Source organism: Choloepus didactylus, chromosome 3 (assembly GCF_015220235.1).
Source record: "Choloepus didactylus isolate mChoDid1 chromosome 3, mChoDid1.pri, whole genome shotgun sequence".
NCBI classification, from domain to species: domain Eukaryota; kingdom Metazoa; phylum Chordata; class Mammalia; order Pilosa; family Megalonychidae; genus Choloepus; species Choloepus didactylus.
The window spans coordinates 153,412,843-153,426,803 of record NC_051309.1 but is presented as its reverse complement, the minus strand read 5'-3'; the positions used below and the strand labels follow the sequence as shown (position 1 = coordinate 153,426,803).

The following is a 13,961-nucleotide window of genomic DNA, read 5'->3' as shown; positions in this document are numbered from 1 at the left end:
AAGTGCATTATTTACTTTAGGATTTACTCTTCCTGTTGTATTGTCTTATGGTTTTAAACAAATGCATAATGTCATGTATCCACCATTATAGTATCATATAGCAAACCAGAACACTCCTCTTATCTAGAATTTTAGTGTAGATGGACTGTGTTGAGGGTCTTCTGGAATGCTTAGTCCAGTTTATACTGAACCAGTAGAACATCCTATGGTTAATAGTTTAGTTCTTCTCAGGTCTCTTTGTGCCTGTGTCTTGCCCTGGGTGTGCACAGTAACTTTCCAGAATTTCCCACCATGTATGACTGTTTCCCTTTTCAGGAAAGTGATTCCTGTCCCCAACCTCTCCTCTCAGGGCCCCGCATTGAGCTCTTTGTTTTCTATTAAAGTTTTTTCTCCTTAGCAGCTGTGATCAGGTCAGTTCCATCTTGCATTCTGGTCTGCGTTTCCACTCCATCGCTTACCTGTGATTCCTTAGCTCAGCTCCTCCTTTCTGTGCTGCTTTCCTGTTTCCAGTAACTTCTGGCCAGACCAGTGCCTTGAATCTGTCTTTTATGGAGACAGTAAGGTCAAAGTCCAATGATACCCAATATTTTAATTTAGGTGCACTAATAATCAGGTTCCAGGCATCTGCACTGGAAATACGCTTGGGTCACTAAACTGCCCTTGTGGGTGAGTTGGGCCTTAGTTGCGTGTGGGCCTCGCAGCTGTGCCATGGGTTGATCATTCACAGGAACCCACACTTGAATTTGTGTGTCTCACCCAGCCACCCCCTCAGGTAGATCAGGTTCCAGGGACCTACACTTGAATATGCCTGGGCTACCAAGCCACTGCCAGGAGTCACACAAACTGCATGAAGAGCTGAATGGGGGAAGGGCCCGGACTGGTAAATTTGTCATGTAATTCTCATTTTTAGGTGTTTTTTGTTTCCTCTGATTCAGTGCTCATGGAGTTGTTCTGTAATCTTAGTCCTCTTCTAGACTTCAATAAAATGATCCTGCCCACCACACCCCCCTTTTCTGTTTGCTGTTTCCGAGGGCGGGTGTATACTGGCATGTTGTACTCCACTGTCATTATAAGGTCACTTTCCCAGGTTTTTAATGTCATTTTCTTGGATTTTCTATATAAACAGTCATATCATCTGTGAAAAAAGACAGTTTTATTTCTTCCTACCAGTCTTACACCTTTTATTTCTTTTTCTTGTCTTACTACCTTAATGAGGACTTCCAGTATGATATTGGATAGGAGTGGTGAGAGGGGACATCTTTGTCTTCTTCTCATCTTAGGGGAAAAGCATCTAATTTCTTACTATTAAATATGGTGTTGGCTGTAAGTTTTTTGTATATATTCTTTATCAAGTTGAGGAAGTTGCCCTCTGTTTTTAGTTTGCTGAGAGTTTTTATCATGAGTGGGTGTTGGATTGTGTCAAATGCTTTCTCTGCATCTATTGATATGATCATATGGTTTTCTTCTTTAGCCTATTAATTTGAAGATTACATTAGCTGATTTTCAAATGTAGAACCAGCATAAATCTCATTTGATTGTGGTGTATAATTCTTTTTAAACACTGTTGTATTTAATTTGATAACATTTTCTTCAGACTTTTTGCATCTATGTTCATGAAAGATAAAGGTCTGTAATTTCCTTAAATTGTAATTTCCTAGTAATGTATTTGTGTGGTTTTGTCATTTTGGTAATTCTGGCCTCATAGAATAAATTAGGAAGTATTTACATTGCTTCTCTTTTTTATAAGAGATTGTAGAGAATTGATATAATTTCTTAAACGGTTGATAGAATTCACCAGTGAAACCGTCTGAACCTGGTACTTTCTGTTTTATAATGTTATTAATTGTTGATTCAGTATTTTTAATAGATATAGACTGTCTCATATTATCTGAGTTTTGGTAGATTGTGTCTTTCCACGAATTGGTCCATTTCATCTAAGTTTTCAAATTTGTGGTAGAGTTGTTCTTTCGAACTAAATGACATTATACTTTTAATGTCCATGGAATCAGTTTTGATGGCACCTTTTATTTCTGATATTCATAATGTGTCTTCTCTCTTTTTTCTTGGTTAGTCTGGCTACAGGTTTATCACTTGTATCGATCTTTTCAAAGAACCAGTTTTTTATTTCTTTGATTATTAATTTCCTCTATTCAGTTTTATAGATTTCTGCTTTAATTTTTATTATTTATTTCTTTCTGCTTACTTTGGCTTTAATTTTCTCTCTTTTCTTCAAATTTCCTAAGAGGAGGTTTAGATAATTGATTTTAGGTATTTCTTCTTTTCTAATATATAGATTCAATGCTATAAAATTCCCTCTAAATATTGATGTTGCTGCATCTCACAAATTTTGAGAAGTTCTATAGTCATTTTCATGTAGTTCAAAATATTTCATTTCTCTTCAGCCGTCTTTGACTTCTTCATTTTTTATTTAGAAGTATGTTATAATCTCCAAATATTTTGAGATTTTCTGGCTATATTTCTGTTATTGATTTCTGGTTTAATTCCATTGTGGTCTGAGAGCATATGTCGTATGATTTCTGTTCTTTTAAATTTGTTAAGGTGTGCTTTATGGTTCAGTATGTGGTCTAACTTGGTGAATGTTCCATGCGAGTTTGAGAGCTTGAGTATTCTGCTGTTGTTAGGTTGAGTATTGTACAAAAGTCAATTAGATCCAATCGACTGTGCTGTTCAGTTCAACTATATCCTGAGTTTTCTGCCTGTTAGATCAGTCAATTACTTTTAGAGGGGCATTGAAGTATTCAGTTGTAACAGTGGACTTTTCTGTTTCTCCTTGCAGTTCTATCAGTTTTTGCCTCACATTTTGACACTGTGGTTAGGTGCATACACATTTCAGGATCTTTATGTTTTCTGGAGAATTGACCCCTTTATCATTATGTTATGTTCTTCTTTATTCCTGGTAATTTCATTTGCTTGAAATCTTTATATAAAATTAATATAACTACCCTAGCTTTCTTTTGATTAGTGTTAGCATTGCATGTCTATCTCCATACCTTTACTTTTATATCTGTCTGTGTCTTTATATTTAAAGTGGTTTCCTGTGGGCAACATACAGTTGGTCTAACTTTTTATTCACTCTGATAGTTCCTGTCTTGTTGGTGTGTTTATACCATTTACATTTAAAATGATGAGTGAGATAGTTAGATTAATGTCTAACATATTTATAACTTTTCTATTTGTTGCCCTTGTTTTTTGTTTCTTTTTTTGTCTTCCACTCTTTTTGCCTTCTCTTACTTTGAACATTTTATATGTTTCTATTTCTTATCCTTTCTTAGCATATCAATTATACTTATTTTTAAAAGAATTCCTTTGGTGATTGCCCTAGAGTTTGCAGTACAACTAGTCGAAGTCCACTTTTAAATAAAGCTAGACCACTTCATAGGTAGTACAGGTCCCTCATAACAAAGTATTCCCAATTCCTCTGTCCTTTCCCTTATAACATTGCTGTTACAGATTTCACTTATCCATAAGCTGTATTTTGAACAAACTTTTATCTGTTGGACTACTCGAAAATAAGAATAATGAAATATTTTATTTTTAATTTATCCTTTAAAAATGTTCTTCCTTTGCTTATGTAGGTCCAAGTTTCTGACTTCTATCATTTTCCTTCTCTCTGAAGAATTTCTTTCAAAACTTCTTGCAAGGCAAGCTACTGACAAATTCCCTTAATTTTTATTTGAGAAAGTCTTTATTTCTCCTTCATTTCTTAAGGATAATTTGGCTGAATACAGAATTCTAGGTTGGTGGGTTTTTTTCTTTCAGCACTTTAAAATGTTTTATTCCACTCTCTTCTTGCTTGCAGTATTTCTGAAGACAAGTCTGATGTAATTCTTATCCTTGTTCCTCTATAGATTAGGTGTTTCTTAACTCTGGCCTTTTTCAAAGTTTTTTGTTTGTCTTTAATTTTTTTGCAGTGTAAATATGATATTCCTAGGTGTGGATTTTTTTTTTTTATATTTATCCTGCTAGGTGTTCTCTGAGCTTTCTGGATCTGTGGTTTGGTGTCTGTCAATAATTTTGGAAAATCCTAAGCCATTACTACTTCACATATTTTTTCTGTTCCTTTTTCTCTTCCTTCTCCTTCTGGTTTCCCCATTGCACATATCTTATACCTTTTGTAATGGTCCCACAGTTCTTGGATATTCTGTTCAATTTCTTTAGACGTTTTTCTCTTTTGCTTTTTGGTTTGGGAAATTTCTATTGATATATCTTCAGGCTTACTGATGATTTCCTTAGCCATGTCCAGCCTGTTGATGAGCTCATCAAAGGCATTCTTCATTTATGTTACAGAGTTGTGTGTGTGTGTGTGTGTGTGTGTGTTTTATTTCTAGCATTCCCCTTTGATTCTTTCTTAGAGTTTCCATCTCTCTGTTTACATTACCCATAGGTTCTTGCATGTTCTCCACTTTTTACATTAGAGCTCTTGGCATATTAATCAGTTATTTTAAATTCCCAACCTGATGGTTCCAAAATCTCTGACATATCTGAATATTGCTCTGATATTTTCCTGTCTCTTCAGATTGTGTTTTTTGTATTGTAGAATGCCTTGTAATTTTTTGATAGCCAGATATGATATATCTGCTAAAAGGAACCTATAGTCTGAGGTTTATGTTTGTGTGATTAAGAATTAGGATGTGTTACTGTTTGCTGTAGGTGTACCTGTCAGAGGCTTAAGTTTTTTCTGGTGTCCTTCTTTTTGTCTGCCATGTTGTGTTTCCTTAGAGACTCTTTAAATAGGGTCTGAGCCTTGCACTTCTTTCCAGCTATAATCTCCTGTAATAAAAAGGAGCCCTGTTCATGTGGTGGTAACAAATGGGAGGAAGGGAAGTGTTCTGTAATCCTATGATTGGGTCTCATTCTTTTAATGAGCCTGAACCCTGTTAAGCACACAAATGCTTCTCATTTTTGTGTTCACCTCTTAGGTGAGACGGAAAGGAAAGAGGGGCTGGAGTTAGGTATTTCTCTTCCCCAGGTGAGTTACGCTCTGGGAATATAGCTAAAGAGAATAGATGACTCGGGGTGTATTTCAAAATGTTTAGTTTTCCCCTTCCCCCATCCTTCTTTCCCACCCCCCACCCCCCTACCATTTCCTTTTCCCTTCCCCTGGGCCAAGGCTAGGCTTCCAGGAGGTTTTAGTTATTCTTTTTTTAAAAATTTTATTTCTAATTTTTTCTTCATTAGAGAAGTTGTGGGTTTACAGAACAATTATGCATAAAATAGAAGGATTCTCATATACCACCCCACCACCAACACCTTGCATTGATTTGTTAAAACTGAAGATAGCACATTTTTATAATTGTTCTATTAATTAAAGTCCATGGTTTAAATTAAGGTTCACAGTTTGTATAGTGTAGTTCCATGGATTTTTTTTTTTTAATTTTATTCTGTTACAATTTATACAATCTAAAATTTCCACTTTTAATCATATTCAGATATATTTTTCAGTGCTGTTAATTGCATTCACAATGTTGTACTACCATCACCACCATCTAATACCAAAATATTTCCATTATTCCAAATAGGAATGCTGCATATTTGAAGCCTTAATTCCCATTCCCAATCCCCACCCCAAACCCTGATAACCTGTATTCGAGATTCTGACTCTTATCAGTTTGTTTATTCTAATTATTTCAAAAGATTGACACCATACAATATTTGTTTTTTTGTATCTGACATTAAACTTAGCATTATGTCTTCATGGTTCATCCATGTTGTCTCATGTATCAGTATTTCATTCCTTTTTACAGCTGAATAATATTTCATTGTGTGTGTATATGTATATATATGTGTGTGTTTATGTGTATACCACATTTATCCATTCATTGGTTGATGGACACTTGGGTTGCTTCCATCTTTGGGCAATTGTGAAAAATGCCACTATGAAGACGTGTGCAAATATCTATTCAAGTCCCTGCTTTCAATTATTTTGGATATATACCTAGTAGTAAGATAGTTCTATACTTAGCTTTCTGATGAACTACCAAACTATCTTCCAGAATGGCTGCACCATTTTATATTGCCACCAGAAATGAATGATTGTTCTTATTTCTCCACATCCTCTCCATCACTTATTTTCCATTTTTCTAATAGCAGCCATTCTAATGGATGTGAAATGGTATCTCATTTTGGTTTTGATTTTCATTTCCCTGGTGGCTAATGATGTTGAGCATCTTTTCATATGCTTTCTGGCCATTGGCGTATCTTCTTGGAAGAGATGTCTGTTCAAGACTTTTACCCATTTTTTAATTGGGATGTCTTATTGTTACTTTGAAGGATTTCTTTATATATACTGGATATTAATTCTTTATTGGATATGTGGTTTTCAAATATATTCTCCCATTGTGTAGGTTGTCATTTTACTTTAATGATAAAGTCCTTTGAGGAACAAATGTTTTTAATTTTGGTGAAGTCCCGTTTATCTATTTTGCTTAACACAAGGTTCTGAAGATGCTTCCCTGTGTTTTTTTTTGTTTGTTTGTTTGTTTTTTGATGTTTTTTTTAATTTCCAGCTCTTAAATTAAGGTCTTTGATCCATTTTGAGTTGATTTTTATATATGGTGTGATGTAAGGGTCCTCCTGTTCTTTGCCTGACTCATTTCAGATGTCTTCAGGTACACTGATTATTTCTTTTGCCAGCTCCAATGTGATCCTCTAACCCTCCTGGGCATTTTTCATTTCAGTTATTGTGGTCTTCAACTTCAGTATTTCTGTTTGGATCCTTTTTAAATTTCTGTCTCTTTACTTAGACTCTCATATTGTTCATTCATTGTTTTCCTGATATCTTTTACTTCTTTCTCCATACTTTCCTTCGTCTCTTTGAGTATTTTTAAGGCCACTTTTTAAAAGGCTTTGTTTGGTATGTTCACATGCTCATCTTCTTCATTGATGTTTTCTGTATTTTTATCCTCTTCCTTTGGATGGGCCATCATTTCCTGTTTCTTTATTTGTCTAGTATTCTTTTGTTGCACACTGTACATTTTAATATTTTTTAATGTTAACTCTGGGATTTACACCTTGGGTTTTCTGTTCATTGGTTTTGTAACCAGCTGTTGATAAGACAGAAATTTTCTTGAGCTTCAGCCCTCCTATCAGGAAGGTCTGCTCATGGTAAATGCAGTGTGCAGGGTTTTCCCTGTCTTTCTGGACCTTTGTCTTATTCTGGGCTTTTGCTGGTTAGTTGTTTTGGAGTTGCCCTGTTCATAGGAGTTTGGTTGCCCCTCTGTTTCCCAGTAGACAGACTTCCCTCTCCCAAGTGTTTAAGCAGCAGGCCATTGTCCCAGACTGTCTACCTCTATAGTTTTTTATACTCCTTTCATTGTCTCACACTGCTTTTGCCTGGAGGACAATTTCTGGGAGGAGGGTCACCTTGGAGAGGACTTTCCCAAGTCAGTCTTTCCCAGCCAGACAGGGCCAGGGACCCATGAAGGGGGCATAAAGCATCTCCAAAGTATCCTGGGGAAGAGATCAGGAAGTGTGCCCAAAGCTTCTGTGATGGCTCCCCAAAGCTGAGCTCTTCTGGCATCCTAGTGATGTAACTATTCAGCTGACTCTCTCCTGCAGCCCTGAAAATGTCTACTACCTCCACGCCTGACAGGGAAGGTTTGAAACAATGGCTCTGCCTGCCTTTGTCTGGAGCAGGTTCAACAATAGCTGCACTCAGAGCCACGGTCCAGTGATCTGAATTAGCTAATCAAAAGCTGTGATCAGTGATCAGCTGTGCCTACCTCTCTTCTTGGGAAAGAGGATTTTAAGTCCTTTTCTTTCACCATCACCTAGCCAGAGACTGGAGCCTTCGGCGGTCTAGTGCTAGATTTGGGAATGTGTGCCGGTAGCCATCACACAGAGAGAGCAAGTTAGAGTTAGAGTTCTTTACCATAATTTTTCAGCCTTTCCTCCACACTTCCCTGGATACTGTATAGCATTCCTTTGGTCTCTGGAGTTTCCAAATAGTTGTTTCAGATAGTTCCTGCCTGTTTAATAGTTGTTTTGGTGGAAAGACTGAGTCCTGAAGCTCCCTAATCTGCCATCTTCCCCGGAAGTTCCCCCTCTAGCAGGTTTTATATCTCAGTCTAGCTCTCAGTCTCCAGCAATGTCAATTACTCTTTAAGTATTCTTATTGGAATCTAGCTCCAGCAGAGGTTTCTGCTCCAGAGAAGCTGTGTTTCTTTGTATCTGCCGTTTATCCAATTTTTGGAGCAGAAGTTTGCTCTGTGACCTCAAATCTGTGATGGCTCTAAGAAGAGTTATGGGTTTTCAGTTTTTCAGCTTTTTCTAGTAGTAATCATGGGAGTTATGATTTCCAAATTCTTTACATAGAGGAGTATTGTTTCAATTTGTTGAGGCTGCCAGAATGCAGTATACTGTAAATGGATTGGCTTTTAACAATGGGGATTTATTAAGTTACAAGTTATAATTCTAAGACCATGAAAATGTCCAAATTAAGGCATCAACAAGAGGATATCTTCTCGGAGGTAGTGCTGTTGGCATCCATCATTCCTCTGTCGCATGGGAAGGAACATGGCGACATCTGCTGGCCCTTCTCTGCTGGGCTCAGCTTCTGGTTTCCATGGCTTTCTTCAGAATGTCTCTGAGCTCTTTCAGTTTCCTCTGTCTTTTATCCCCTCATAAAGGACTCTAGCAAGGGGATTAAGACCCACCTTGAATGGGCGGGGTCACCTCTCCAGGGAAACAACCTAATCAAAAGGTCCCACTCAACAATAGTTCTGCCCCCACAAGATTGGATTAAGAGACCGTAGGCTTTTTTGGGGTGCACAATAGATTCAAACCAGCATAAGTATATACTCAAAGTTCCCTTTAGCAGTGATTTAATTTCAGAAAAACACTTAAATTAAATTTGAAAGTTTTTTTCTTTAGTTTTGTTGTTATTTATATATAAAGACATTTTTGTTTTATAGTTATGAAATTTATCTTTGTATGTTTGTACTTAAGCAACAGCATAATAAAAATAATTTAAGTCGACATTTAGAAACCATGAGAGTTCTTTCTTTCTTTTAAATTATTTGAGCTTGAAAATCACTGTTATCTATATCTTTAGATGTGATTGCGTTGATTCTTTGTTTTTGGAGGAAGGCCTACAGCTTTAGCATCTGTTTCCTATGAGATTTGAAGTTTGTATTTTTGTTCAAAGCATAATTTCAATTTGTTCTTGCTAATGATTTGCTTTAAAAGCCACACTAGAATACAGAAGGTATTAAGGATAAATTATTTCTTTGTAAGTACATTTAAATGTAATTATCACAACTTTATTTTATTTTCACTTATTACTTTTAACTCCACAGATAATCAGTATGCATGTTCACGGCTTTTGGCTGTGGTTGTGTCTTCTACTCACCTCAGTTAATGCTGAAATTATGGATGATGGTGTTCAGATGGAAGACTTTGATGAAAACTCAGAAGAGGTTGATGTTAATGAAGATGAACTTACCTCAGAGGTACGGTTATTGAGAAATGAGTTATAAATTATTCCTTTACATGATACATAAGAATGACTTATCTCTTAAGATTTATTTGAATTCTAATTTTTTTTCATTTTCTAAGTAGATAGAAAAACATTGCTGTTTTTCAGTTATTGTGTTGCTGTATATTTTAGATTGTCCATGTACTACAGAAATTCTTATTTGGGGCATGGCACCTGTCAGCACAGTTTTATTACCAAATACGCAGGAGGCTTTTACTAACAGAATAGAAGTTTGTCACTGGTTAAAGATAACTAAGTACTTTAGCTAAAGAAAGGTTTTCAATCCTATTTCTGACATTCCCAGACCTTTTCAGATAAAAGAAAAGGTAATTTAAATTACAGTTTTCCCAGAAGGAAAGTAAGTAGTCTCTTTTCTTTACTTCTCTGAGAAAAGAAAATGCTAACAAGGAATATGAATAGAAAGGGAAGTGACAATGAGATATGCACTTAATAAGGCTGACCCATGCTTATGTTTGCGTTATTAGCATGTGTTTTGAAATGGTGAGTAATAGAGATTTTTGTACACCTAGAGAATGCCATAAGAGCTTTCTCATTGAGGAATATTCATATCAAATATTGTGATAATCTGAAATATTTTTGATGGTGAGAAAGCATTAATTGTATTGTGTTAGCTACTATTTAAATGATCAGTGGTATATTATACAGTTTTATAGATTTTTTTGCCTCACTTCCTTTTAGAGTTTTGTATTTGCCAATGCAAGTGTTGTTCAGTTGTTTCAGGTAAATATTCTGTTTCCCCTGTTAAATTTTAAGCTCAGCACGAACATATTTCATTTAATACCTAGTTCTGTGATCTACAGAAAGTAAGTACTCAAAGTACTAATGACTGAGTTAGATATAGCTAGTACAGGGGTCTTTGGAGGGTAGTACCTCAGAGAAATTGGCAGCACTTAACCACTCTTTATTTGGTGATAATTTGAGAAGATGATAAGAAGCGGAATGATTTTTTATGCCCCTAATTTTAGAGCATAAATAATCTGTACATGATAAAGTACAAATAAAGTATAAAGAAAGGGAAATGGCAGAATACAGGTGCAGTTGATTTTAGAGATGGTCTCACTGAAGGTTGCTTCTTGTGACACCACTGCCCAATTTACCAATCCTTAAAAATACAGAGAACAGTAAAGTTGTAATTCAGTAAACTTCATAGAAGAGTGGCAATTTTGGTAGCTGAATCTTGACCTTATCAGCAATTACGTGAAATTTTGTTCAATTGTTGGTTTCTTCCCTTAAAGAAACAGAAAAAATATCTTATCAAAGGCGATGAGAATAGGAAAAGTACTTCTGCATCTGTTCTAGTTTGCTAATGCTGCAGACTGCAAAACACCAGAGATGGATTGGTTTTTATAAAAAGGGGGTTTATTTGGCTACACAGTTACAATCTTAAGGCCGTATAGTGCCCAAGGTAAAACATCAGTAATCGGGTACCTTCACTGGAGGATGGCCAATGGCGTCCGGAAAACCTCTGTTAGCTGGGAAGGCACGTGGCTGGCGTCTGCTCCGAAGTTCTGGTTTCAAAATGGCTTTCTCCCAGGACGTTCCTCTCTAGCAAGCTTGCTCCTCTTCAAAACGTCACTCACAGCTGTACTGAGTTCCTTCTCTTTGAGTCAGCTCATTTATATGTCTCCACTAATCAAGGCCCACCCTGAATGGGTGGGGCCACGCCTCCATGGGAATATCTCATCAGAGTCCTCACCCACAGCTGGGTGGGGCACATTCCACACAAATCTAATCAGCACCAAAACATCTGCCCCACAAGACTATATCAAAGATAATGGCATTTGGGGGACACAATACATTCAAACTGGCACAGCATCCTCTCCCTAAAGGATGAAAGGGAAAAGCTCGTAATTAATCATACAGATTAAATCACAAAAGACTGATTCAGGAAGGACCCAGACTGATCTATTACATTACCTTAATGCAACATTTTATTCATTCATCAATTCAAATTCTTTGGCAATAAATTATCTTTCCAATTATCTTGTTGATCAGTATTATGTGGAACAAGTTTTTGTGTAGTGGTTAAGTTTATAAGCTTTGGAGGCAGACAGTCTGGGTTCATATCTAAGTCCAAAAATTATCTAATTGTATTACAATGGGCAAGTTCCTTTGCCGCTGTACCACAGTTTCATCATATGTAAAATGGGTAGGTTACTGGTATTCTCCTCATGGAAGTATTGTGGGGATTGAAGGAACTGCTGTATCACCACCACCACCTTCATTTACCTTAGCACTTATAACAGTGATTTGCAAATAAGAAGTGCTCAAAAAATGTTTGCTGCTCCTGCTGCATCCAAATGGCAGACAGAAGTTTTATTTGTGGTCCAAAATACCATCTCTTTCTTTTTGCCATCAAACTTTTTTCTTCTTTGGGTTCTTAGTCTCAGATATCATCATCTTATAGTCATCTAACAGCAAAACTTAAGAGTTACATTTAAAGTAAAACCCTTAAGTTTTTCATTATATGTGCTTTTTGTGGTAGCATATATATAAGAAAAGTCACCATTTTAACCATTTTTAAGTGTACAATTCAGTGGCTTTATTTACATTTACAAAATTGCACTACTATCACCACTATTCATTACCAAAACTTTTTCATCTCCCCAAACATTACCCCTTAAGCAATAGCGTCCCATTCCTCCCTCCTCTTAGCCGCTTGGCAAACCTCTAGTCTATACTTCTCTCTCTAATAATTTGCTTGTTCTAGATATTTCATATGAGTGGAAACATATAATGTTTGTCCTTATATGTCTGGCTTACTTCACTCAGCATGTTGTTTTCAAGGTTCATGTATGTTGTAGCATGTATCAGAACTACGTTCCTTTTTACAGTCTAATAAGAGTCCATGTGTATCCACATTTTGTTTATCCATTCGTCTATTGTTGGGCTCTTGGGTTGTTTCTACCTTTTGGCTATTGTGAATCATTCTGCTATGAATAGTATTTGAGTATCTGTTTGAGTCCCTGTTTTCAATTCCTTTGAGTATACGGAATTGCTGGTCAAATGCTAATTCTATATTTAGCTTTTTGAGGAACTGCCAAATTATTTCCCATAGCAGCTCAACCATTTTCACTCCCAACAACAATGTGCAAGTGTTCTAATTTCTCCACACCCTCACCAACACTTGTTATTTTCCTTTTTTTAAAAATAGCAATTCTTGTGGGTATGAAGTAGCTCATTGTGGTTTTGATTTGCATTCTCTAATGACTAAGGGTATTGAGCATCTTTTCATGTGCTTATTGGTCATTTTTATATCTTTGGAGAAATGTATATTCAAGTCTTTTGCCTATTTTTAATTGGATTGTCTATTTCTTGTTGAGTAGTAGGAGTTCTTTATATATTCAGATATTAAACCCTTTTCAAATATATGGTTTTCAAATATTTTCTCCCATTCTTGGGATTGTCTTTTCACTTTCATAATAATGTCTTTTGATGCATAAGAGTTTTATTTTTTATGAAGTCCAATTTTCTAATTTTTTTTTTGTTATTCCTGCTTTTAGTATATCTAAAAATCCATTGCCAAATCCCTATGTTATCTTCTCCTCTGTTATCTTCTAAGAGTTTTATTGTTATAGCTCTTACGTTTAGGTCCTTGATCCATTTCCAGGTAATTTTTGTGTATGGTGTGGTCCTTCTTTTGCATATGGAAATTTGGTTTTCCCGACACATTATGTTGAAGAGACTGTTCTTTCTCCGTTGAGTGGACTTGGCACTCTTATCAAAGATCAGTTGGCTGTAGGTGAATGGGTTTATTTTTTGGACTCTTAATTTTATTGCATTGGTTTTTATAACTATCTTTATGCCAGCACCACAGTGTTTTGCTTACTGTAGCTTTGTAGTAAGTTTTGAAATTGGGTGCTCATCTTATTTGCTTTTGATCATGGTATCTCCTTCAATTCTAATGATTTTTATATCCAAATATTGTTACTTATTGGAATCCCTTCAAGGCCAGGTCAAATATGTCATAAGTCCTTCTCTAATTACTTCATCCCATTCCTCCTGTGTTAGCAGAAGTCAGTGTGTCTTCCATTTGGGCATAAGTATTTTTGCTATCATTGTATTTATTATGTCCTCTTATATCTTGTCACCACTAGGATACAAAGTTTTGAGGTCAGAGACCATGTCACCTCATATCTATATTACATATAAGTGCATTGCATGCTAGATTCTTAACCAGTGAGAGTATTTATCTAAAATATTTGTGAAGATAAATAACTTTTGATTTTTTAAAATATATTTTCTAGATTAAATATAAGACACCTCACCCTAAAGGAGAAGTGTATTTTATAGAAACCTTTGATAGTGGAAGATTAGCTGGGTGAGTATTCATTCGAGAGAATGTTTTCCTTTATTTGATTAGCTTTTCTGAAGTTATTGTTTATCAGCCTATGAAAAGTGCCTCTACTACAGAACCATAAAAAAATTTAAAGTGCTTTATTAG

The 13,961-nt window shown here is 35.8% G+C and overlaps 1 protein-coding gene across 3 annotated transcripts in view; it reads left to right on the top strand.

The window, feature by feature from the left end:
• CLGN (calmegin) overlaps positions 1–13,961 on the top strand; it is an 80,233-nt gene that overhangs the window by 17,144 nt on the left and 49,128 nt on the right. For all 3 annotated transcript variants that reach the window (XM_037830707.1, XM_037830705.1, XM_037830706.1), the window contains exons 2-3: positions 9,318–9,470; positions 13,765–13,838. In XM_037830707.1, coding sequence (XP_037686635.1) covers positions 9,327–9,470; positions 13,765–13,838 — 218 coding nt within the window. In that variant the 5' untranslated portion in view covers positions 9,318–9,326. The remainder of the gene's footprint in view (positions 1–9,317; positions 9,471–13,764; positions 13,839–13,961) is intronic.